This window comes from Spermophilus citellus (genome assembly GCF_964194105.1).
Source record: "Spermophilus citellus genome assembly, chromosome: 6".
NCBI classification, from domain to species: Eukaryota; Metazoa; Chordata; class Mammalia; order Rodentia; family Sciuridae; genus Spermophilus; species Spermophilus citellus.
In genome coordinates, this window is record NC_138187.1 from 162114537 (window position 1) to 162142385 (window position 27849).

The 27849-nt window shown below is 35.6% G+C and overlaps 1 protein-coding gene across 8 annotated transcripts in view; it reads left to right on the forward strand.

Annotated features, from left to right (window-relative positions):
* NME7 (NME/NM23 family member 7) overlaps positions 1-27849 on the forward strand; it is a 169463-nt gene that overhangs the window by 22228 nt on the left and 119386 nt on the right. For 6 of the 8 annotated variants that reach the window (XR_014022830.1, XM_081300559.1, XM_081300558.1 and 3 more), the window contains exons 2-4: positions 12661-12768; positions 14613-14779; positions 22644-22754. Coding sequence is in view for 7 of the 8 variants with exons in the window: in XM_081300559.1 (XP_081156685.1) it covers positions 12661-12768; positions 14613-14779; positions 22644-22754 (386 nt within the window). In the remaining variant the exon portion in view is untranslated. The remainder of the gene's footprint in view (positions 1-12660; positions 12769-14612; positions 14780-22643; positions 22755-27849) is intronic. The other 2 variants (XM_081300560.1, XM_081300562.1) reach the window with 1 other exon arrangement.

Genomic DNA, 27849 nt, shown 5'->3' on the forward strand with positions numbered 1-27849 from the left:
AAGACTTTATTTCAGCATGTTCAAAACTGAGACATGATTCTTTTTTGGTATGTTACTAGGAAAACTAAAGAGCCAGTTATTTACTATCATTTTAGAGTCTTTGCCTGCACTCATTTTAACTCTTCATACAGAAAGAGCCATCCAGTTCTTCCTAGGATGCGTCAGTAGATAAGAACTAGTTCCTTTTTTTTTCTTTCCCTTCTCAAGTAGCAGTATGTATTCTAAGGGTTTTCTTTTGAGATTGTTTTCTTTTGAATGGTAGTCTTATATAAAAAATGGGTATCAACATACATCTTCACAATGGAAATCAGAGAATATCCTTGTTACTAGTGACACCAGGGCAACTACTGTACTACTACTACTGCTACTAGTACTTCTCTCCCCTGCATTTGTTCTCTAATAACACCCACCATTTATTGAGCAGGCTCTCCATATGCTGAGCACAGTATTAAATAGCGTACTCATTTAACTCTAATGATAGGCCTGTAGAGTAGTGAGGTCTAGAAAGGTTAAGTAATTTGTCAGAGGTCAGACAGCTACCTTGGACCACACGAGCCTGAGTGGAGCTACAGCATGGGCATTTGACTTCTGCATGATATTGACGCCAGTCCAGTTAGTTAGAAGGTTCACTATATCCTGAGTGAGTGGTTTTTATTTTGGTAAATCTTAGACATTTTCTTCTTCTCCTTTTCTTCATTTTTCTTAGCTTTTGCTCAATAAATAAAGGATTCAACTAAGGATATTTTAGTTTGTATCAAAATTAAACACTTCAGAACTTGGAAGAGTAAGAGAGTAAAGTAGAGCATTGGACTAAGATGAACTATATAAATGTTCTTACAGTTGTTTAGACCTTAAATGTTTCTTTGTGTTAAGTAATAAAAGTACATGGAGCTTATTTGCTGCTATCTAGTAATGAGGAATACTGGGTATTTTAAAAGTCCAATGAAGATTTGAACTTGTATTAGTTTGTAGAAGATGGCTGAATTGTGACATGCCATGGGAAATGAGAGATTCTGCAGAGATTCATTCTCAGTACTTGGGCAAATGGGAAAATATAAGGAGAAAGCTTGCAGCAATTTTTGTGTTTTATAAAAAATAATCTACCATGGACTTCATTGCTTGATGAAGAAAATCAAAACTTCTAAGTAGCATTGAGTTATGACTCATGGGTTCAAATAATAAATGAAAATGAATATTCAAATGATGTACATTTGAACTAATATTGTTGGCTAGAGTATAACTGCTAATCTCAGTGAAATATCATCTTGGTTCTGTAATTGGACCATGTTTTAGGTAAGTAATTTCAGTAAAAGGGGTTTTTTTTTTGCTCCAATTTTCTATGGGAATCTTAACTCTTTGTTCCACATAGTTCCAACCTAGTAGCACCATAGGCTATTTCCTTGTATGTTTACAAGAGAAGTAGTGTCTTGGTCTGGGCTCATAAACAATGGAAGTTCATTTCTCGTGGTTCTGGAGGCTGTAAAATCCATGATCTAGTGTCTGGTGAGGGCCCATTCCCTTCTTCTTGCTTTGAGATTAGAAAAGGAATAGGATTTTCAATGTTTCCTGCCCTCCCCTAGGCTTATTACTACCAAGAAAAAAGAAATTACTTGGAAATATTTCTTGACTAAAAGTTTTACTTTACTTCTGATCCATTAAATGGAGATTCAGATAATTTATTTGAAAAGAATTCCATGCTTTATTTTGATATCAGAGAAGCCTTGATCTGAAATAACTTCTTATCTGTTCATATTGATTCTTTTTAAAAATGAAATGTAAATCATTTTTGCTTTGCCTCTGGAATTGGCAGGTTCTTCTGATTCTACTCTTATTAACATTCCTATAATCCTTAGATTCCTGCATGGCTGTAGAAATCTGACCACATAATTATTTCTGAAAGTTAGAGTAGCTAAATGATATTATATTAGCTCCTTTGGACAAATAAGTGCCGAATAAGTGTAATGTCTAAATAGACTTTAAAAATTAATGTGAATGCTTTGTTATTATTTTGATATATTTGAATAATTATGTTATTAGAACATCTTTGCTTTCTGACAGAAGCCAAAGCTCAGCATTTAATTTCTTACATCTGTACTTTGCAGCAGTAATTTTGTGTTGATTAATGTAGTTTGAGATATTAGAATTCTAAAAATAATGGTATTACAAAATTTAAGAAGAAAATTGTTACTCAGTTTTTTAGTAAAAACAGATCTATTACTGTATGAGCTCTCTAAAAGGCAGGAATTTGAATTTACTCTCATTCCTTTAAAACAATTTACTTATTACAGATTAACTATATTCATATCAAAATATATGCATATAATATATGTGTATATATGTAAAAATATATATAAAGTAAATATATTCAGCAGTTTTGCTTTCATAAATATAATTTTAGTTACATTTCTCTTTTGTGGCCTATCACAAAAGGCCTATCATTCCCTTTTCCTTTGTATTGATTTTTTTTTTTTTTTTTTTTTTTTGCAAAGATCTTTAAAAACTACCTAGACTAGCTGGAGCAGAGGCTGTGGCATTATGAATCAAGGTTGCTCTTCTTGGGTGTCAGAACAGAGTCAGTGATGGAGGTGTGTGTGTACAGTGCAGCTCGAGAGTCCTAGGGGTACTTCGAAGACAGCATCACTACTGTGGGAGACTTGGGCAAACAGATTTGGAGAGGTTAAGTGCTGTGTCTAACATCACAAATCCCAAGGGTCTGTCTGACTCTAGAACTGTGATCTTCAACATTCTGAAGTAGTCTCCACCTGACCAGAGAAAACTGTTTATATCTTCCCAATTCTATAAAAGCATTTCAGGGCCATGCCACTTGCTGCCAATAAATGATGGCACATTCTTTGTAGTCAGCAATACTGGCAGTGCCAGCAGTTTCAAGTGGTAGTTTTTGATTACCTTAGCGTCATCAGGAGTGGAATGGTTTATGATCAGTAACATTGAAATGTGTAAGGCCAAAGTACAATTATAGTTGGTGGCACAGCTTAGCAAATTTGCTTTTGAACTGAAAGATTGGATTGGTGTTTGTTCTTTTTTGTGGTGCTGGGGATTGAACCAGGGCCTTATGCATGAGAGGCAAGCACTCTATGGACTGAGCTTTATCCTCTGCCCCTGTTCTTTCTTTTTTTAAAAGTACATGCACATAGGAAAGACTATTAGTTTATTTTGATTCATTATAGAGCCGAGTCTTCCCTTCAAAAAGTGGTAAGGAGAGGCATAGTGGGATTCAGTTCTTCCAAAGCTTGGTTGTCCTTCAAATACTGTTTCACCTGAGATTCCAGCACAGTTGAAGTTTCTTCAAAATTACCTATTTTATCTTATAACTTGTGTGACTTTACATTCTTTTCAATAATATATATGTGTATGTAATAATGTAAAAATGTTTATATTACATACATTAAGTAATTCTGGTGTTCTAGGAAGCTTCTCTTTTCTCTTTCTCACTGTCTATATATAGTCTATATATAATATAGTCAATTCAAGACTTTTGGATATATTAATTCTATATGGCGTAGTTTAAGTGGTTAAAAAACTGAAGATAATTTTAAAAATAGATTGCTTTGGAGAAAGTTAAAAGATTTAGCCATTATCACTCATTTAGTTCTTATCATTATTATATTACTATGTCAGCTTTCCGGCAATATCTCTATTAAATAGGATAATGAACAGTTGGAGGAATATCTATTAAAATCTTGTCAAAGAGGGCAGTATCAAAATTGGGGTAAAGCAGTCATTCAAAATGAACTTAGCTAAGTTATCGTTGACTCTAGGTATAAACGCTTATAAATTTCACTGGTGTACTCGTGATAGGAAATTTTAGTTACATTTTTAAAATAAAAAGACTATAATTTAATATAAAGGTAGGAAATAGCATGGGTTTTAGTTAGTAATAATGTATCAATTCTATTCATTAATTGTGACAAATGTACTTTACAAGTGTATGATGTTTGTAATAGGGAAAACTGGGTGTGGCACATACGGTAGCTCTTTGTTCTGATCAGTAACATTGAACACACTGTAAGTCTAAAATTGTTCTAAAATAAAAGCCTATTTTTAAAAACTGAGAAATGCTATAAACATAGGGAAATTGAAGGGTAGTCTTCACATTTATGCATTCACTTACTTTGTGATCTAGGCACTAGAAATTCCATGGTAAGCAGAGGTGGACATGACTCCTTGTGCTCATGCACCTTACAGTCTCATTGGAGAGGTAATTTTAAGCTACAGGCAAGGATACAGACCTAAACAAATGAAAATTCTTGACATGGTGACAGAGACTGAATTCAATATTACTATTATAGCTCAAAACAGTGAACTTGGCTCAGCTTAGTGAGTCAGGATAGGTGTTTCTGAGGAAAGATGTTTGAATTGAGTCTGGAGGATAAAATAGAAACTAGGCAAAAGTAAAGAAGGAAGAAGAGATTCTAGGCAAAACCCATTAAGTAAGAAGAATTTGATATATTTTAGGAATTTAAAGGTGGCCTTTAAGCTGGAACCCTGTAAGAGAGGGGAGGAGAAGCTTTCTAGTGGAGTTGTGTGGGTCTTTTAAATATAGAATCATGGTGTTGGCAAATAATGATAGCTTAAACTCTTCTTTTCCTATTCATATCACTTTAATTTGTTTTTTTAATGTCTAAAAAATTGTTCTGGCTACAATTTCAAGGACTATGTTAAATAGAAGTGGTGAAAGAGGGCATCCCTGTCTTATTCCAGTTTTTAGAGGGAATTCCTTCAGTTTCTCTCCATTTAGAATGATGTGGCATTTCTAGTGTTTTGAGCATGAATGGATACTGAATTTTGTCAAATTATTTTCCTGCATCTACTGAGATATCATGTGATGCTTGTCTTAAAGTCTATTAATGGACTGAATTATGTTTATTGATGGTGAACTAAACTTGCATCCCTGGGATGAACTCCAGTTGCTCATGGTGCACTATCTTTTTAATGTTTTTGAATGCGGTTTGCCAGTATTTATTAAGAATTTCTTTATCTATGTCCATCATAGATATTGGGCTGAAGTTTCCTTTTCTTAATGTATCTTTGTCTGGCTTTGGTATCAGGGTGATACTAGCTTCATAGAATGAGTTTGGAAGGGTGCTTTCCTTTCCATTTCATGGAATAATTTGAGGAAAATTTGTGTAAGTTCTTTTTTGAAGGTCTGTTAGAACTTGGCTGGGAATCTGTCTGCTCCTGGGCTTTTCTTTGTTGATAGGTTATTGATGGAATCTTCAGTTTCATTGCTTGGAATTGATCTATTTAAATTTTCTATGTCCTCCTGATTGAATTTGAGTAGGTCATATGTCTCTACAAATGTGTTGATGTCTTCAAGATTTTCTACTAGAGTATAAATTTTCAAAATAGTTTCTGATTATCATCTGTATTTTAGTAGTATCTGCCATGATATTTCCTTTTACATATGAATTTTAGTAATTTGAGTTGTCTGCTTTTCTCTTCACTAGCTTGGCTAAGGGTTTATCAACTTTATTTTTTCAAAGAACCAACTTTTGTTTCATGAATATTTTTGTTTGTTTCAATTTCATTGATTTCAGTTCTGATTTTAATTAATGCCTATCTTCTACTTTGGGTTTTGATTTGTTGTTCTTTTTCTAGGGCTTTGAGATGCAATGTCAGGTCATTTATTGACTTTTTATTCTTTTAATGAATGAGTTCAATGCACTGAACTTTCCTCTTAGTACTGCCTTCATAGCGTCCCATAGATTTTGATATGTTGCATCACTATTCTCATTTACCTCTAAGTATTTTTTAAAATTTCATTCCTGATTTCTTCTTTATCCACTGGTTACTCAATAGCATATTACTTAAGTCTCCAGATATTAGAGTAGCTTCTATTTTTTATTTTATGTTGATTTCTATTTTCATTCCATTATGATTTGGTAGAATTCAAGGTATTATCTTTGCTTTTTCTATTTGCTAAGAGTTGCTTTGTGGCATAAGATATGGTCTTAGAAAAGGATCTGTGTGCTATTGAGAACAAAGTGTATTCAGTATATATGTCTGTTAAGTCTAAATTATTGAATTTTTTAATTTTAAACTTTCTTTCTTTAGTTTTTGTTTGGAAAGTCTATCTAATGATGAGAGAGGTGTATTAAAGTCACCCAGTATTATCGAGTTGTGGTCTGTTTGATTCTAGAATTTGAGAAAGGATTGTTTGATGTACGTAATTGCTCCATTGTTTGGGACATAAATATTTATGATTGTTGTGTTTTGTTGATGTAATTCCCAAAGACAGCATGAAATGTCCTTTCTTCCTTCTGATTAACTTTGGTTTGAAGTCCAGTTTATTTGATATGAGGATAGAAACCCCTGCTTGTTTATGAGATTTATGTAACTGATATTTTCCCCTCATTCTTTTACTTTTAATCTGTGGATGTCTTAGCCTATGAGTTGTGTCTCCTGGAAACAGCATATTGTTGGGTCTTGTTTTTTTAATCCAGTCTGCCATTCTATATCTTTTGATTGATAAGTTTGGGCCATTTATAGTCAATATTATTACTGATAAACAGCTTTTATTCCCTCTCATTTTATTTCTGATTTTTAATTTGAATTAGTTTCTCCTTTGCTTGACTATTCTTCTAGTATATTTCCTCCCTTTGCTGGTTTTCACTTTTATTTTTCATTTCTTCATGAAATATTTTATTGAGTATGCTTTGTAGTGCAGACTTTTTGGTTGTGAGTTCTTTTAAATTTTGTTTATCATGGAAGGTTTTTATTTCATCAATTCTGAAGCTTAATTTTGCTGGGTACAGTATTCTTGGCTGGCACCCATTTTTCTTCAGAGTTTGTTATATATTATTCTAAAGACTCCTAGCTTTGAGGGTCTGGGTTGAAAATCTGCTGTGATCTGGATTTGTTTCCCTCTAAATATGACCTGTAGTTTTTCTCTGGCAGCCTTAAAATTCTCTCCTTATTCTATACATTAGGCATTTTCATAATAATATGTACCTTGGTGTGGGTTTGTTGGAATTTTATTTATTTGGGGTCCAGCAAACCTTCTGTATCTGATTTTCCATTTCATTCTTTATGCTTGGGAGATATTCTGCTATTATTTCATTGAAAAGATTGTACATTCCTTTGGTTTATATCTCTGAGCTTTCATCTACTCCAATAACCTTAAAATTGGTCTTTACATGTTATCTTATATTTCTTGTTCTGTTCATGGTCTCTAAACATCTTTTCTCCATAGACAACTTTATTTTCAAGATTATATATTTTGTCTTCACTACCTAAAACTCTGTCTTCAAAGTAGTCTAGGCTGTGGGTTATGCTTTCCATTGAATTTTTAATTTGGTTTATTAATTATTTCATTTTGAGAATTTTTTATTTTTTATCTTTATCTCTTTATTGAAGAGATCTTCCACTTCCTGTATTTTCTATCTGATTTGACTCCTAACACTGTCCTTTACCTTGAAGGTTAGCTTAACTATATACATTCTAAACTCCTTCTCTGACATTTCCTGCACCATGGTATTGATGGATTCTCTTATTGGAGTATCTTGGTTTTGTTTGGGTAATTTGTTCCCTTGTTTTGTCATGTTCTTTGTGTGTCTACCCATCTAATAGTGTGGATCTGAGGCAGTAGAGTTTCTAACATGTGGTTTTATACAGTATCTGAAGGTTTTCAGTACTTCACCATTTGGGGGAAACAAATAATAACAACCAATGCAAGCAATAAACAGTATTAAACCAAATAGCTCCTGCTATGACATCTACAATATTAAATGTCACAATAAACAGAAATGATATGATCAGTTATTGCCTACGTAAAAAGAGTAAGTTTGCAAAAGTGTTTATAGTTTTGAATGGTGGACAGGGAGAGAACAGAAGTGTTGTAGGATGTGATGATTATGGGAGAGGAGAGAATAATTAAAGGAAGAGTGAAAGAGAACAGTAGAGATATCCATGCACCATTAAGGTTATAATTAAACAGAGAAAAAAAGAAAGGAAAATAAAATTTAAAAAAATCTCAATGAAAAGTTAAAGAATTGTTTCCAGTGGAGTTCAGTAGATTCTCAGCTTCCCTTTTCAGCAATGGGCCATTTTTAAAAATCTTGTTGAGTAAGTCTGGTTATAGATGAAGGAATTGGCTACTTTTTCAATATAATATCAAAGGTTTTTCTTTGTAGAGAGGTGGTGTTGTGAAAGTCTAGGTCCAAACTCCAAAAGTCATTCTCAAGAGCTTAAAAGTTTTTGAAAGCTCCTGGAAATAGTTATTGTCTATCTTTTCTTTTGGTGTTTATTTATCCGATTTATTTGACTCCTGTTTAGAGTTGCAAGTTCTCCCTGCACCACATAATTAGAATTCAAAGGATTTTAGAATACCACTGCTCTCTACTTTTTTCTTTTATGATAAAAAATAATTGTTTATATTGTTTTGCCTGATGTTATGACAAAATTAGAACAATTAATGCCCACAATGAAAAGAGTTTCAAAGGGGCCACTTCTTGGCAACTTGGTCTTTTGGGAGAGTGATTAATATGGTTCATCTTTGGTTTAGGCCCTTAAATCAATACTCTCTTTAATAGTGACTTTTACATAATTTTCTACATGTGGTACTATTTAATGGGACAAAGCCTGGGTTTTGTTAAAATCTGTAGCACTAAGGTTTGAATTTTGTTGTGTAACCTTAATCCATTATTCAAATTTTCTGAATTGACTATTCGTGTCTGTAAAATTGGGATATTATCTATATTATCAGTTTGAGAACAAAATCATATAATGATATAATGAACCTGGCACTTACTAGGTGCTCCAAAAATTGTTAAATTATTATTGTTATTGTCAAGATCAAGGTTATCATTTATTTCTTAAAATTTGAATGACTTTCCTATTACTGATTCATTAAATATTCTGAAAAGTACTTTCCAGTGTGAGGAGTAGGAGAGGAAGGAAAGATATTTTAACAGAAGAGAGGATAAAAAGTATCAGGGAACATTCCTGATTTGTTGTTGTTTTTGGGAACTGCTTGTTCACTGGTGTGCATTGGAGTTTAATGATGGGAGAACAGGTTAACAACTGATCTAGAAGATACTTTCTTTGCTTTCATAAGTTGAAGAACATTGTCAATGCCTCACATCCTCTATATTCTTATTGACATGTATTCAAATTATACTTATTTTGTATCCTTATAAGACATTATTGTTATTTAGTGTAATCGTTATTTATTTATATTTACCCACATAATTATTTTCCCATTATTCTTAATTTCTTCAACTCTTGTAATCAACTGGTGACATTTTCTTTCTTCCTTCAGAACCTCTTTTAAAGGGGGGCTGGGGTTGTGGCTCAGTGGTAGAGTGCTTGCCTAGCATGTGTGAGGCACTGGGTTCGATTCTCAGCACCACATATAAATAAATAAATAAAGGTTCATCAACAACTAAAAACATCTTTTAAAAAAATAGAACCTCTTTTAGACTTTCTTTTAATGTAGGTACATTGATTATGAATTTTCTTAGATTCTGTTTTATCTAGAAATGACTTTATTTCATCTTTAGTTTTTGAAGGATATTTTTGCTAGTTACAGAATGATACGTTGGCAGTTATTTTTAGAATTTCCACTTTCTTTAGAAAATGGATTCTGGCTTCCTAGTGAAATTCTCCATTCTGACATGTGTTTTCTACACCTATCATTGTTATTCTAAAGCCTTTGTTGGATAGATATAGGACTCTTTCTATTGCCTGTTCTTTTATTTATTTATTTATTTTTTCCTTTTCCCTCTTGGTCTTATTTGGGGGTGTGTCTGGTCTGGTAGTTTATCACTGGAGGCTGGTCTTTAGGTATGAAAGGTTGTGAAGTTTTTGAGACACAGGGGTGTGGGATGGGGAAATAGTACCTCAGTGTGGTCAGGGGCTAAGCATTGAGTGAACACAAAATTCTTTTTCAGACTTTGTAAGGGATAGTTTACCTCTAGTTTACCCATGCTCCTAAGGGGTGAGTTTCTTGGAGCCACAACAGACTGTTAAGAGTGTTTACCAGGGGTCTTCTCTTTGGTTAGTTTAAACTCTTTATTTAGTTTAAACTCTTTAACTTTTCTTTCCTCATCACTGTGAGATTACAAAAAGCTCTGCTGGCTTGAGTTCACTATTCCATGCTCCCTTTTTCTCCAGAGTCTTTGCTCTTAAATCTCGGCTGCTTTGAAAGGCCCACATGTGGGTTTAGTGTCCTTATCCCTGTGAAATTGCTAGATGTTCTGCAGGCTCCTCTACCTCCTGGCAGGAGCCCTCTGCCAGCTTCTTAGAGTCCTCAGGGTTAAAGCAACACAAAGATGGGCTCCCTGAAGTGAGCTTCCTGACTCCTGGATCTTGGTGCCTCCTACCTTGGCTGCCTTGGAAACTCTCCAGCATCTTCAGTACCCACTTTTCTAGTTGTTCTCAGAAAGTAGCATTGGTTTGCTATAAAGATGCTTTGTTCCTTAATTTATTTTCTTTGAATTAAAACCTTTTCTGGATAGTGTGTTGTACAAAATTCTGCCACCTAACTCAGAAAAAACCCTCTGTGGACTGCACAGCAGGGAGTTCCTTGAGACTTCCTTGCTCTTCTTCAGTCAGATTTGTGTTGTGATCCCTCAGATCCCCCAGGCTTCCCTGTCCCTCTCACAGTGATCAACTAGTTTGGTGGCAAGGCTACTTGGGGAGATGGAATTACCAAGTTTTCATTTGCTATATTGTTTTTTCAAATACATCATCATTTTTTCCATTTTATAATTTTATTTGTTTTAGAGAGAGATTTAAATTGTGTTTGAGTAAATATTTTACTATGGATTTTAAAAATAAACAACAAATATTTAAAGTTTTAATTAAAAGGAAAGTGCAATGATAAAATATAGTGAAACCTAAACTGAAACAACCTGAATTGTTAGAATAAATATGAAAAACTCCATGAAGAAAAACTTTTGCAAATGTGATAATGTGTCATAAATTTTAAAAAAATAATTAAAAAATGTGATAATGTGTCTTGGGCTGAGGTTGTGGCTCAATGGTACAGCACTTGTCTAGCATGCATGAGGCACTGGGTTTGATCCCCAGCACTACATAAAAATAAACAAATAAAGGTATTGTGTCCATCTACAACATATATATGTGTGTGTGTGTGTGTGTGTGTGTGTGTGTGTATACACATATACACAACATGTATATATCCATCTACTATATATATATATATATATATATATATATATGTAAATGTGATAATGTGTCTTATTTTACATTTGTTTTGATTAATAAGCATTGGATAATGTGTTTTTTTGGATGATTGTGGGAAAAATAAAAGTGTCTTAAAAACTGCTCATTTGCATTATAGTTTGTGAATCTAATAGAAAAAATAAGAACCCAGCTAGATCATCAAATGGCAAATCCAAAATTAGCAACAAAACTCTTCAATTCCCTTCTTTCTTTTTTTTTTTGTGCTGCATTTTATTTTTTTTATTTGTTTTAATTAGTTACACATGACAGTGCAATGATCTTGACATATCATACATTTGAATCAGATGGGGTATAATTTCTCATTTTTCTGAGTGTACAGGTTGCAAAATCATATTGGTCATACAGTCACGTATCCCTTCTTTCTTATGCAGCTACTTGCTTATTGTAATGAAAGACCTTTGGAGCTGGACTATTTTTACTAACATACACAGTGGGAAATCCTTCATAATAGTCAAGGAAAAGGGGCCAATCTCTGACTTGCTTTAAAATTTTATTCTCTGTATTAACCTTCAGATTGTACCTCTTAGACCTCCAACTGTAGGAAGCTTAAGTGACCAAAGGTACCAATGGTTATGCTCTGAAGTGCACTGCTGCTTCTGAGCTTTGGATCTGTCCCTGGGGCTGCTCCCAGCCAGTGACACAGAGGAGCAAGGATACTAGCACTGCCCCCTCCCTGGGACTTGGAACACTCCTCTAACAGATAGCTGACTGGAACACTCCCAGGTGAACTTGCTGAAACCCTCCTAGACTGCACAGCAGGGAGTTCCTTGAGACTTCCTTGCTGTTGTCCAGTCAGATTTGTGTTGTGATCTGTCAGGTCCCCCAGGCTTCCTGTCCCTCTCACAGGAATTTCCTTTAATAAAATGCATGTTCAGCCTGTCTTGGCTTCTGTTTCTCAGAGGTTCTGGACTAACACATTCTCTTATATTTCTATAAAAAGATACTGTTGTGAAATTATCAAGGAGAGAAACAATGTTTACTATAATTTTAATTACAACAGTATTCTAGTATTCCTAAATTCTTAAGTTTAGGAAAGTTAAAACATCCTGTAATTGAATCTCTCGATTTTTTTCTCATATTAGTTTACTGTTAATTTGTATAAGCTTGCTTTCAGAAGGACTTGAATTGTTACAGTAGTTGGATTAGGAACTCATGTTCTAAAAAATGTTAATTTACTTAGGATGATTGGATGGTTGGTCGTGAAGCCTATTGAAAGTTCATAATTCATCTTTAAAATATCTAAGGTATCCAGTGAGAAATTAGCAGGAAATATTTCTGAGGGCATGATATTTTGTTAGGAAGGAGAATAGTTCAGTATGATAGTAGCAGATTGGTTTGTTGCAAATATTTGGAAATTCTCACTTTCATTTTATATGACAAGTGCTTATGTTTTATGTTACAGTGCTAAAATTCTTTTGTTTTTCTTTCCAGAATCATAGTGAGAGATACGTTTTCATTGCAGAGTGGTATGATCCAAATGCTTCACTTCTTCGTCGTTATGAGCTTTTGTTTTACCCAGGGGATGGATCTGTTGAAATGGTAAATGAACCTTTCTTTACTTGAATGTAGGCAAAGCAGGTGAACATGAGACAGGAAGAGGAGTAGAGTTACCTTTTATATAGTTGCTTTAAAAAAATATACTTCTGTGTGTATAAATTCTTTTTTTATTCATTATAATACTGATACAAGAAGATAACTTTGTGCCTGTATTTTGTTTGTGTGTGTTGCTGGGAATCAACCTCAGGGCCTCATGCATGCTAGGCAATACTCCCCCATTCCATGCCTTTATATATATTTTTTTCTTTTTTTAAAAATTTGTTTAGATGGAAAGTTTGGGTTGCACTCAAGTCCAGGGAGAGAACACCAGGACTTCTGTTTTTTGTTTTTTTGTTTTTGATCTGTCACATTTACCAAGGCATCCAAGTCAGAAAAGCCACTAGGCAGTAGTACTATGATTCTGGAGGGAGGAAAGATCTGAGATAGATCTGATTATTAAGAATTTAATGCTTTACAAGTGGATCAGATCACTCAGAGGTGATGAAAGGAGAAGAAGAGTGGGACAGACCGAGGGCAGACACTGATCAAGGTAAGTTGTACATAGGAGCTCATCACCATGAATCCCATTCTTTTGTACAGTTAACATGCAGAGATGGTGCAGCCTATAATCCCAGCAACTCCAGAGTCTGTGCCAGGAGAATCTCAGATTCAAGGCAACTTAGTGAAATCCTGTCTCAAAATAAATAAAAAGTAACAAGTGGCTCTGTGGGAGCCAGCGTGTTCCATGCCTATATTTTTCATATAAAAAATTGGAATATTTTTATCAGAAAACTTAAGTAGAATTATTCATGTTTTGGATTAAGCAATAACTGATAAGTGGTTATAGATAAAGGTATCATGGTCACAACTATCATCACTAAAAGTTGTAATCTCTGCAAAAAGTCAAATTGAAGAGGATCGAGGGCCCTTTTTTTTTTTACCATTTCATTGTCCCTTTAAGAAGTAGGTCTATTTGGTATTAAGAATGTATATGCAAGAAAATAGAAATTTGGGCATGTTGGTCTTCCCTGGGATTTCATAGGACTAATTTGTTGAAATAATTTGGCCATAAACAAATCTTTGTTTAAGAATGATATATGAGGGCTGGGGATGTGGCTCAAGTGGTAGCACGCTTGCTTGGCATGCGTGCGGCCCGGGTTCGATCCTCAGCACCACATACCAACAAAGATGTTGTGTCTGCCGAGAACTAAAAAAATAAATATTAAAAATTCTCTCTCTCTCTCTCCTCTCTCACTCTCTCTTTTAAAAAAAAAAAGAATGATGTATGTGTAATAAGACACTTTTATGTTATTACTAGGTTGGATTAGGAAGTACAGAATTTATAATATACAAAATTGGGATTTGGGTTGGGTATGGTGGTGCATGTCTGTAATCCCAGTGACTTGGGAGCCTGAGGCAGGAGGATTGCGAGTTCAAAGTTAGCCTCACCAAAAGCGAGGTGCTAAGAAACTCAGTGAGACCCCATCTCTAAATAGAAAATAGGGCTGAGGATGTGGGTCAGAGGTCAAGAACCCCTGAGTTCAATCCCCAGAACCCTCCACCTCAAAAAAAATTGTGATTTATGTTTGCAGCAAAAAATAACCTTTTTAAAAAACATTTTTTAAATACCTTCATTTTATTTATTTTTTATTTATTTTCATGTGGTACTAAGTATTGAACCTAGCCTCGCACGTGCCAGGCGAGTGCTCTACCACTGAGCTACAACCCCAGCCCCCAAGAACCTATCTTTTAATATTCTAGAAGTAAGAATTATTTCTACCTCATGATAAGGTTAACATTCTTTATTGATAATTATAATTTTGTTGTATTATTGTTTTTGGTTCTAGCATGATGTGAAGAATCATCGTACGTTTTTAAAGCGGACCAAATATGATGACCTGCGCTTAGAAGATTTATTTATAGGCAACAAAGTAAATATCTTTTCTCGACAACTAGTATTAATTGACTATGGTGATCAATATACAGCTCGTCAACTGGGCAGTAGGAAAGAAAAGTAAGAAAATTATTATATAACCTTCTTTTTCATTCAAAATAGTATGCATGAGGCTTGGTACCATATTTCCTGTTCCTGTTGTGTTTTCACAATGTGGAGATTTTTCAGTGAGCCAGTTAAATGTTATGACATTTTTAGAATATTTTGGAGTAGATTCTGTGATTTAGTGTTCAATTAGAATAACAGAGTGATATCCGTAGTCTTAGGCAGTGATTATTTTCTGGGGAAAAAAAGACAAAGTTTTAATATGCCCATCATTTTTCATAACATGCATCTCACTTGGAATTAGGAATATTTTGATATACAAAATCTTGTTTTAGGAAAAACATGACTTATGGGAGGAAAGAGAAGCATTAAGTGTTAAAAGCTCAATGTGGGGCTGGGGATGTGGCTCAAGCGGTAGCGCGCTCGCCTGGCATGTGCGGGGCGCTGGGTTTGATCCTCAGCATCACATAAAAATAAAATAAGATGTTGTGTCCACTGAAAACTAAAAAATAAATATTAAAAAATTCTTTCTCTCTCTTTAAAAAAAAAAAAAAAGTTCAATGGGAACTCCAAAGCAAGTAAAGTAGTGGGATTGCAAGGAAGGCTTTGTGGAGGTGTTTGGGCTCCATGATGAAAGATGGATTGAATTTTTACCAGGTAGATGAAGTGGGGTGGAGTCCTGGCTAAATGGAGGAGCATAAGCAGGGGTAGAAGGCAAGAAATTGTACATCTTATACTGGGAGAAGCCTGTGGCTCTGCCTGGATAATGTGGTGGTTCAATTTTTGTGAATGTTTATTTTGTAAGATAGCAATCTAAGTTAGGAACAGTAGGTGTGAAGAAGAAAGAAGGAATGTGCATGCCAGGCACGGTGGCACATGCCTGTAATCCCAGTGGCTCAGGAGGCTAAGGCTTGAGGATCAAGAGTTCAAAGCCAGTCTCCGCAAGAGTGAGGCTCTAAGCGACTCAATGAGGCCTGTCTCTACATTAAAAAATACAAAATACAGCTGGGGATGTGGCTCAGTAGTCAAGTGGCCCTGAGTTCAATCCCCAGTACCTCCACCTCTTCCCCCAAAAAAGAAGAATGTGCATGGTTAAAGAAATGGAGTGACAGTGATGGGAGCATGCAGTGGCTGATAATTGTTATATATGGCACAGTCTTGAAGGATTTGCATTCATCTGATTTAGCCCCACGACATCATCTCCACTTGTAGACTGGGAAGTTGATGCTTAGTGATCTTAGGTAGCTTGGTGAAGCTCACAGTAGAAACCAGATTTAAGCCCAAAGTCAGTCTGAATCAGGAATGTCAGGATTCAACCAGAGGAACATGGGTAGGACCTGGAAGATAGTTGCTTTATTCTGTTTTAGTTCATTTTTGTGTCTCCTTTGGCACTTAGCACATCTCCTTACACATTGCAGACACCTGATCTGTGTTAAGTAAATGAATTAATAAAAAACAAGATAAAATTTATCCATTCTTTTTCTATTTCCTTCCTGTTTTTAAATTGTGACCTCCTTTGATCTAGTTGACAAGGAAGTTCTTGTTTAGGTTGTTTGTCACTAATGTTGTTTATTCTTGAGCTTTATTCACAGAAATAACATGTCCAATAAATATCTGAGCAATTCAAGAAAGACTTTGAGTGTTGTAAAAAGGAAAAAAAAAAAAAAAGAGAGAGAGAAAGAAATCATATTCAGGCATTGTGGTACAGGGAAACTAGTTTGCCTTTCTTGTTCACCGTTGTATCCCTAAGGACTGTTGTGGTGATACCTACAATGCTAAATTATTTATAGGATATATCCCACAAAAATTATGAATAATCACATTATTGAAAATAGCTGCTGTGTCAGGAGGATGTTTCCAGCTGGCGGCCATTCCTGCTTCCTCTCTTCATCACTCCCATAGCGTGTTGCTTGTGTGGTCAGCTTCCTGCTACATACCTTAGATAAATCAGCCTGTAAAGAGGAAAGGTTTCAGCCTTTGGCCAATTGGCCTCATGGCTTTAGGCCTGTGGTGGCACAGCACATCGCCGTGAGAGCAATCCGAAAAGAAGGCCATTCTCCTCAGGGTTGGGAAGAAAAGAGAGGAAGAGGAAGGGCCTGCAGTCCTACTACAGTCTTTGAGGTCTCGCCCCCACTGACCTCAAGCCCTCCCACTAGGTCTTTCTTAAAGGTTCCCAGTTGTGCGCAGGTGGGGAATGTTGGCAGACCCTTATCCAAACACGCGATGTACAGAAGGCAGCAGTCCAGTGTCCTCCACATGCATCTCTTCAGTCTTCTTTTTGTTTATCAAAGCTATATTTGTCATTCTGATTTTCCTCAGTTTTGGTTTAGAAGACATAGAACAGTTTGGAACTATAGCTGAAAAGCTGGCTTTATACAAAATAAGAACTTTTGATATTGTGTGTCTTTTGAATATTGGTTTCATTGTTACCATAATGACAGTTTAATTTTCAGCTTCTGCTTCTGAGTTGCAACTTTTAGAGACTAGAATTAAATATATTTGAAATGAAGTTTTAATTCTTTGGATATCTTTCTTGGCTTTGAGTTCTATGACTTATATTTTATATTATTTGGAGAGGTTTTTTTTGCATTTATGGTGTGACTGTTGGGGTAATTAAAAATAGGGATCAATGGTAGAAGTATATGCATGAAAAGCTCCAAATATCAGCAAAGTATTTTTATTCTATATTTTACTGATTTAAATTGATTCACCACTTTTTTCTTCTGATTCTTTCCTAACTGCCTGTGGGTAGCAAATACAGCAATCTTTGGGGTAGTTTAAATTAATTTCCAAATCCAAGAGTTTTAAAAATATATTGTTTCATTTCAATGACATAAAAGTAGGCATGTGGAAAAACATGTATACCTCTCAGGGTCCCAGAGAAACATCTTCTACATAATAATTATAATTGAGTCTAATTTTCAGTTTAGTATAAACATCAAGGAAAATTAATGAGCTAACTGCATACCTAGCACCTTTCTTCCTGGAGTAAACCTGTAGAGAGGGGGATGGGTGAAGTTGCTCTCCACGGAGCCCATTAGCTAATTGTGAAGCAATGATCCAAATAATTCAGTATAATTAAATTTGGCTCACAGATTATCCTCAAGTTTTCAGTTCCCTTTGAAGAAATCTGACATTTGATTCACATTTCTATTGTCTTTCATAAACAACTTTATCACATGGATAAAGGTTATTAGCCCAATTATTTGAATTCATACCATTATTTTGTTTTTGCTATGATGCAAAAACAAAATAATGGTATGAATTCTTTTGTTCTCATGGAGATGTACTGATATGATTCATTGCCCTGAAATGAAATGTAGGTAAATAGCAAGCTGTATTTAAGATGAGACCTTTGCTTTCCAAGGGTTTAAGAGCACTTTTCTTGAAGGCAGGGTGACTGACCCAAATTACCTTTTGAATTTTTTAACAGCCCAAGAATTCCAAGTATTTGTTTAGCCTAAATATGCCTTATAGATAACACTTTTAAAGGTATTGAAATAGTACTTTATTTTTAAGACTTACATAGTTTAAGAATACTTGTGGATGAACATACATTATCTGGTATTGGAATTTGATTCATTTTTTTACATTTTTTATATTTGGAGATTTGCAAATGTCATCAGATATATATTTGAATAAAATTTATGGAAACAAAATGTCATCAAATCTTGGCTATTTAAACTTTGAACTAGCCTTGGGGTTCAGGTATTTTATATGTAAGCAGGATTATAGTATTGGGATATAATATAGGAATAATGAAGGAATTAAATAATTAAATAATGAAGGAATTAAAAGACATTGAAATTAATAAATTAATAAATGCTAAAAGTGGACCTCTTTCCTTCCCTCATCCCAACTGGAGCAGTGAAGTGTAGAATAATGTAGAAAGCATCCCTTTCTTTCCCCTGGCTGCTGTTGCACTGCATGCCTCTTGCTTTCACCTCTGCTTCTCTGGCTATTTCTTTGTCATTCTGACGTCTTCTTAAAAGAGGGTGCTAAAATATAGAGCTGGCATTCCCCACGTTTCTGTCTGAGGACCTTTTTTTCTCATTCTGTGCACCCTTTGAGGAGATTCTGTGTATACCTGCCTAGTTTCTGTTCTTGACTAAAAGGCTCAGGGGTCACTCCAGGTAAACTGGGCTAACTGGGTTGCACAAAATAACCGCACAAGAGGCAGAAATACCTTTTTCTTTGGGGTCGCTGTGACGGTTGGCTCCTCTGACCTTAAGGGTCCTCAGAAAAAGAGAGAGAGAGAGAGAGAGACACACACACACACACACACACACACACACACACACGCATGCACGCACGCATGCACAGACCCCTTTTATTGAGGAGAAGCTATTCAAATGAGGCAAGGCGTCAGGTTTCAGGGGGCTGAGTCTATCTTCTTGATGTCCACTGTCAGCAGGTTGACTGACATCTAGGTAGGCTACACCCAAGGGCACAGTAAGATAAGGGGACACACAAAAGGTGTTTCCATGGAACATTCTATCCCAAACAGGATAAGGGGTTATATTACAGAGGAACAGGTGAGCGTAGCTCCACCCATGGAGCTGTAGCAAGACACACCCATGCATGAGACACCTTCCCTGGAACCCAAGAAGGGTGGGGAAAGCTCTGTCACATTTCTGCGACTGAGCTCCTCAGCATCCAGCCAGGGAGTGTGACTCGGTCACATGCAAGGTTGGTCTCCCACATATACCCATGACTTCAACTGTATGTTGCTTTCCAAGATTATATTATCAGCCCAGCTGCAAAACCAAATATTATAAATTTTTTTGTGTCTTTCCATGTGGACTTCACATAGATACTTAAACAAATTCAAAATTGAATTAATTCTCTTTTATTGAGAAACCTCCTTTTGAACTCCTAAGCTTCATATTCACTTAATCACAGTCTTGGAATAATAGGGATTCCTTGTCCTATTTGTATTTTAACCCAACATCCAGAAGGGAACCGAACTTTACCCATATCCTTACCTCCTTTGGAAATCTCTTATTTCTCTTCTTTTCCTCCTTCACATTACATACCTTGTACCTTAAATCATCTTTTTATCATATTTTGAACTCTGTTAGTCTCCACTTTTCCCTCCAAATTATTAACTGATTGAGGATAGGTAAATTCAGTACATGAAGTATTTGTAGGTTTCTCTGTTCGTGTTGTTTCTTTTGGTTCTCTCTCTATTGTTCTTTTCCTGTGTGTGTCTGTATGTGTGGTTATCTTTATGATGATGGCTGCTGTTTGTGTGCAGGGGGTGTTGTGTATGTGTGCACTGTCTATATATTAAATATTGGAGGTACAGAAATAAGAGAATTTTCTCCCTGAGAAGAATTGTGTTGCTTCTGCCTATTTCCCATAGGCATTAGCAATCTGACCATTATCCAGGTTCAGAAATTAAGTTCTGAAATGCCTATGTGATATGAACATGTGCTTTTGGTTTATATTCATATTATAGCTATGGGTCCCAAATTATTTTAGGGAGGATAACCTATTGGATTCCATTCCCCTCTCCTAGTAATGCAGTATAGATTAAAGTTGAAATTTGTCACACAAATACTGGCAAGTCAAAAGCTGCTTTCATTCTCACTTTCCTGGCACCCCTATTTTTTTAAAAAAATTGTCCTCGTAATTACTTACTAACTAGTTAATTCATCTTTACTTTGAAAAAAATGTTTAAAAAGTATCTTACCCACTTTTTAAAAAAAGGGTTTTTTTCTAGTTGTAGATGGTTACAGTACTTTTATTTTATTTATTTGTCTTTATGTGGTGCTGAGAATTGAACCCAGGGCCTCACACATGCTAGGCAAGTGCTCTGAGCCACAACCCCAGCCCCTCACTTTTTTGTTTTAGTTTTTCAGTATAGGGATTGCTCTGAGTAACTTTGTCATTGTTGCCAATCTGAAGCCTTAGCTATATTTAAGCAGCATTATAGTATTGGGATATATATAATAGTGTATGAATGAATTAAAAAACATTGAAATTAATAAATGACAAATGAATTTAGTCCATATCACATGCTGCCTTATGTAGGATGTTTTCCTTTATTCACGAGGGAAGCAGACACTTTATGCTCACAAAGAAAACAAAATAAACCATAAATTTAAACTTTGCTTGCCAGGTCTGGTGGTGCATGTCTATAATCCCAGTGACTCAGGAGACTGAGGCAGGAGGATCACGAGTTCAAAGTCGGCCTCAGCAATTTACCGAGGCCCTAAGAAACTTGGTGAGACCCAGTCTTAAAATGAAAAATAAAAAGGGCTGGGGATGTGGCTCAATAGTTAAGCGCCCCTGGGTTCAATCCCTGTTACCAAGAATAAATAAATAAACAAACAAACAAACAAATAAAATGTAGAAATGAAGCTGGGAGAGGTCCACCCCTGTAATCCTAGGTGAGTTGGTAAAAGTCTGAGGCCTCCTTGGTGGCATCTGAAGAGACCAGCCAAAGGGCAGTAAAGGCTGAAGGTAAGGCTAAGGACTTTATTATAAAAGGAGCATCCCAAAGAAGACTGAATTCTCAGTTCCAGCAAGGTTCTATTGGTTTTAGACTTTTTAATTTTTTTTTTATCTATGATGCTGTGAATCAAACCAGGGCCTTGCATATGTTAGACAAGTGCTCCACCACTGAGCTACTTCCCCAGGCCAGTTTTAGATTCATGCTGCTTCTTGTTCACAGAAATTGATGACTTTTAAGTGAAAGAACTTTGTGCATAGGGGAGGAAGCGGGGAGAAGAGGCATGGGGGTAGGAAAGATGGTGGAATGAGATGGACATTACCCTAGGTACCTGTATGACTGCACATGTGGCGCAACACTACATCGTGTGCAACCAGAGAAATGAAAAGTTGTGCTGCAGTTGTGTACAATGAATCAAAATGCATTCTGTCATATGTATCTAATTAAAATAAACTAATTAATTAATTTAAAAAAATAAAAAAAGAAATTGACTGTTATTATCTTATATTTTAAGAGTTAGGGTTTGTGAAATATTCTTCTAGAGTTTAATGCAATTTTTAGGTTAGGTTGGCTTATAACAGTTAAATAAGGTGAAATAAAAAGCAAAGACTTTATTTTTTTGGTACCAGGGATTGAACCCAGAGGTGCTTTACCACTGAGCCATATCCCCAGCCTTTATGTTATGTTCTTTTTGTTGATAAAAATAGCTTACTATGAAAACTGTTCTCCTGTATGGATTCCTTGAATTAATGCCAATATTGTCAGAACAATGAAGTGGAAGTAGCAGCAATTCTTTATCATGTAGATTGAGTTATTGCAGCTGATCAGGTTTTTATCTTATACTTGCAAATATCATTCTTGCAGATTTGGTGATGGTGCACCTATTTAATAATAGTAACACTATTTATGGTGGGTAAAGAGCACAGACCTAGGAGTCTTCTGAGCTGTGTGTTTTGTCCTGAAGATGAAACTAATCATTTGTGTGACTTTTCTGTATTACCTCTTTAGGCCTAGTTTTCTCATCAGTAAAGTGACATTGAGATTATGTCCATCTCCAAAATTCTGTTAATTCATAGACTTCAGAGAGTACATTGCTCTGTTTTATGCTCTTGGAAGGAAGCATAAAAGTCAGTATGGTGCTTGCTATTTGTATACATCGTTGGGTGAGAGGACATTGGGCTCTTTGTGCATCACCCATTATATGAATAAAGAGTCAGAAGAAGAATTTATAATTATTTTTATGTGGAGCTGAGGATCGAACCCGGGTCCCACCCGTGCTAGGCGAGTGCTCTACCACTGAGCCACAATCCCAGCCCAATCTGGGATGATTATTAAGGAAACTACCACTCCTTGGGTGTTTTTAAAGAAAACCTGAAAAACTGTGTTTATTTTCAAATTTATTCCTTATTTGTTTATTTACAGAACATTAGCCCTGATTAAACCAGATGCAGTAACAAAGGCTGGAGAAATAATTGAAATAATAAACAAAGCTGGATTTACTATAACTAAACTTAAAATGATGATGCTTTCCAGGTAATTTTTTTAAATCATTCTCAGTTATATAATGTCTGGATTTCGTTTGTTAAAAAAACTTACCTATCTTTCCTTCCATTGTCTAAAATTTAAAGAAAACTCTTCACTGAATGACAGAGTAGAATAGTAATTTTATCAGAATGAGAAAAATAAAACAGGTTATCAGATGCATAAATAATCATTTGAACTCTAAACAACTGGGAGTTGTCAGACAGTTCTTATGTAATGCTCTATTGTCTTCCACAGCCCTGTCTGCTTCTATGACATTAATGGTTGATAGTTACAATATGTTCTTAATACATAAGAATGACATACTGTATGTAAGTGATAGAAGAGGAAATGAATGTGATTATTATAGGTTTTCAATATTGATATATTTGGAAGTATTTGTATTTATCTCTTCTAAGTATATATAATGGGTAAATATGTCTGCTTACTACTGGGAAAGCAATCCAATGTATCTAACCAGACATTTTCTAAGTAATTTGATGAAAATAAAACTTATTCTACTTAGCTTTATCAAAAAATAAAGTAACTCCAATCCCATGATAAAATGGTGTTTCTCCCTTGGGAATGGCAAGAAAAATATTCACAATGTCCAAGTAAAGAACAGAGAAATGGGACAACTTCTCCAAAGAAACTGAAAAACCGGGCTGGGGATGTGGCTCAAGCGGTAGCGCGCTCGCCTGGCATGCGTGTGGCCCAGGTTCTATCCTCAGCACCACATACAAACAAAGATGTTGTGTCTGCCGAGAACTAAAAAATAATAAATATTAAAAAAAAATTTCTCTCTCTCTCTCTCTCTCTCTCTCTCTCTCTCTCTCTCTCTTTCTCTCTCTCTCTCCTCTTAAAAAAAAAAAAAGAGGATCAGGAGTTCCCTTGTTGGAGTCTCCATTAAAAAAACAAACAAACTGAAAAACCACTGGGAAAAAGCGCAGTATCTTTCTATGACATTGGACACTTGTTTGTTTGTTTTTTTAATTTTCATACCCAGTGGGCAAAACAAAGACAGAAATATTCCAGAGGATGTAGAAGGGAGGTGGGGCATCTCTCCGGGCAGAGTTCCGTTTCCCTGGGGTCATATTCTCATTGGCTGAGTGTGACACAGAAGGGGCCTGTGAGTGGCAGTTAGGCAGAGCTGGCTCCAGTATTCTGTAATTCCATCAGTTCTTTTCTTTGGTTTTGATCTTTTCTTTGGTTTTGGTGCCTTCTTTTTCCTTCAAAAAATCATTGGTTCCTGAATTTCTATTCCATGGGTCACTTGCATTTTCATCTCTGAAAACAGGGACAACAGGAAACAGTGAACATTCAACCCAGCTTCAATAGGTGTGATCCTGGAAATGCTGACAAAGTGCCCTTAGTTTTACCTCAACAGTGACATGTTTAAATTTGAAAGTTTTCTCCTATATGAAATCTCCCTTTTTCCATGTTATGTAGAGGCAGAGGCTTACACTTTAGAGCAGTGTCTATGGCCAGATTGCTTGCAGCTATGGCACTTTCTATGCATGTGACTCTGGACATTCTACCTCGGTACTTGTTTTTTCATCTGAAGAATGAGGATCATGATAGTATGTATAGCTTAACGTGCTACAAGGGCTACATGCATTTAATGTGTCTACCTCCAGTGTTTTCATAGCATGGTGTCAAATGTCCCATGATAGGGATGCTGCTTGTTTATCACAAAAGCCTTGTAGCACATAAAAAAAAAAAAAAATCAACACTTTAGGAACACCACATAGTATAAATTTGTAGAGTTTTTTGGAACCTTGAAATTTGTTAATTCCATCTGTGCATTATAAAACTCTTCAGCCTTTGGAATGCCACAAATGTGAGCCCTTCTAATTATTGTTTACACAAATATTTCTTCCTTTGTTGCTGTGTACTCCCTTTTCCCTTAGTCAGGTGATCATTATCTGTTATCAGACCCTTTATACTGGTCCTTCTGGAAGCCAAGTTTCATTGTAAACAAGCATTCTTGTGTCCACAGTGTCATAATAGAGAGCTTCGAAGTCGCCCTTTCACCTTTCCTTTAGTTGGAATCTGTAGGCTGTTCACTCTTGAATATTCCTGTGTCATAGGGTCATGATGTAGCATCAATACTTTATCTCCCTCTGAAAATCTCCACGCTTTCACAAAACAGCTCGTTCTTGGAAGGCCATGCCATACATTGTCCTCATTTCCATTCTTCAGGTCACAAACCCCACATTTATTCAGTATTTGGACATTTGGCTTGTAATCTTTGTCTCTGTTGGTAGGGATGACTTCAAGATTTCTGTGAGTGATCATCAAAGGGGTTGGGTTTCCCCATCTCAATGACTGCCACCATTTTTTTCAGTGACCTACTTCCATGGCTACATCTTTTTCTTAAAGCATGTCCTATGCATATCCTTTTCTTTGTACTTTCCCTGGGTAGTCCCATCCATGTTCATGTCCATGTCCATGTCCATATAATCACCTGCTACTTATTTATAGGTGAAATGCAGGTATATCTCCAGCTCTGACTTTTCTCTATTACCATCAATCTGAAAATGATCCTGGATTCAACCTGGTTACCCCCCATTTCTCACATCTACCTGATATTTAAGTCTTCTTACTTCTGATCTCTATACATCTTTGAGAGCCTTTCCTTCCTTACAATTCCCATTGCAGCTTAGCATAGGATCCTGTTCAACTTGTAAAAGCATTTAAATATTTTACTGGCCAATTTGCCTACTTCTAAAGTTAATGTTCTTTAATGACTCTTGATAGGTTACTCCTTACCCAAGATTGCTTCCTTCTACTCTGGATATTGCCAATAGAGTGAGGCTTATGAGTAGAATGGAAATCTGAGCACATCTCCATCCTCTTAAACCTACAGTGGTCTCCCATTGTCTGCTGGAGACAACAGACTAGCTCTTTGGGGGAGTACATAACACCCTTATTCATCTGACTTAACCTATTTTAGTAGGCTCACCTCTTGCCACTTCTTAGGTTTCAATTACTTGAATATGCCTTGGCTCTTACCTTAGTGCCGTGATATCACTTAGCAGTGTGTTTATCAGAATAGATAATATGGTTAAGTGACACATGACAGTGTGCCTTTTTCTTTCTTTTTTTTTTTATGACAAGGGTATCAAGGATAGGAAGGGAATTACAAAGTTACAGTGCTATTCTTTTTTAAAAAATTTTTATTGGTTTTTGTTATATATATATGACAATAGAGTATATTTGACATATTATACATACATGGAGTGTAACTTCCCATTTTTGTAGTTAATTGCACATTACGTAGAGTTTCACCAGTCATGTATTATATATGAACATAGGAAAGTTCTGTCTGATTCATTCAACTGTCTTTCTTATTCCCATCCCTTCTCCCTTCCCTTCATTCCCCTTTGTCTAATCCAATGGACTTCTATTCTTACCTACTCTCGCTGCCCCCTACTTATTGTGTGTTAGTATCCACATATCATACAGAATATTGGACCTTTAGTTTTTTGAAATTAGCTTATTTCACTTAACATGATAGTCTCCAGTTCCATCCATCCATTTACCAGTATAATATCATTCTTTGTGGCTGAGTAGTTCCATTGTGTATATATACCATATTTTCTTTATCCATTCCTCTGTTGAAGGGCACCTAGGTTGGTTCCATAGCTTAGCTACAGTGAATTGAGCTGCTATAAACATTTATGTTGCTGCATCACTCTAGTATGCTGATTTTAAGTCCTTCGGGTATATACAAATGAGTGGGAAAACTGGGTCAAATGGTGGTTCCATTCCAAGATTTCTGAGGAATCTCCATACTGCTTTCCAGAGTGGTTGCACAAATTTGCAGTCCCACTAGCAATGTATGAGTGTGCCTTTTCCCCTACATCCTTGCCAACATTTATTGTTACTTGTACTCTTAATAATCACCATGGAATCACAGTGTAGCTTTAATTTGCTTTTCTCTAATTGCTAGAGTTGTTCAATAATTTTTCATATATTTGTTGGTCATTCGTATTTCTTCTTCTGTAAAGTGCCTGGTCAGTTCCTTTGCCCATTCATCAATTGGGTTATTTGCTTTTTTTGGTGTGAAGCAGCAGGCAGATCAGAAGAAAGAACTAACAAAGGGTTGGGTGGTGAAGATGCTAAACCCTTTCTGTCATTTTATGATGAAAAAGCTTTCTGGTGCCCTCTTGAATTATTACCTCTCATCTGTTATTCACTATAACAGATGAAGTGAGGTGGTCTCTATTGAAAAGTAACACATCAAAAAATACCTCATTGGCCTATTACAAAATGAATTTGCACATATATGTTGTGTCAGTTCTACACACACATACTCAAATACTCCCTCTGGCCGTGGAGACATTATAAAAATATATTACACAAGTACAGAGAATAACAATCCATGAGGAGGGGGAAAAAACTCACATGTTTCCAGAGCCCACTACATGCCCACTACATGACTAAATTATTTATTCCACAACAATATATTGTACTAGATATGACCACCTTCATTTTACATATGAGAAGAACAAGTTTAGCATGGTGAGGTCAAAGAACAATTAGGGAAAGATAGGAAGATCTGAACCCAAGTCTCTGATTGCTTATGCTCTTTCTACCACTAACTGAAAACAACAACAAAAATCTAGACAGTAAAGAGTTCATAAAAATGTGACATGCATATATCATACAGCTGCTTAAAATGGGGTAAAATTGATATCTGAAAAACTCACACAAGAAGTAAATCAGAAGAAGCAGTAGATGAGTACTAAAATGATGAATTCCAAACCATTCAACACACACACAACCTTAACTACTACCTGGGAAAAGAACAACCACTATCTTTAATATAAGTGAAAAGGACTCCCTTAAGTCTTTTTTTCTTCCAGCGTCTAAAATTGAAGCCAGAATGAATTTTCCTCCTTATTCTTATCTAATTCCTCCCTTATACAGCTTAGAAGGAGATAGATATTAGCAAGTGCATCACCATCTATAAGAGTTTTATATTGGTTTTATGAAGAAACTCACCATTATTTCACAAGGATTTGTAAATTAATTTTTATTGGTTCTTCTTAATCTTCTTTAAAAATCCTGTCACATCAAAGGCACCATAAACATACATCGG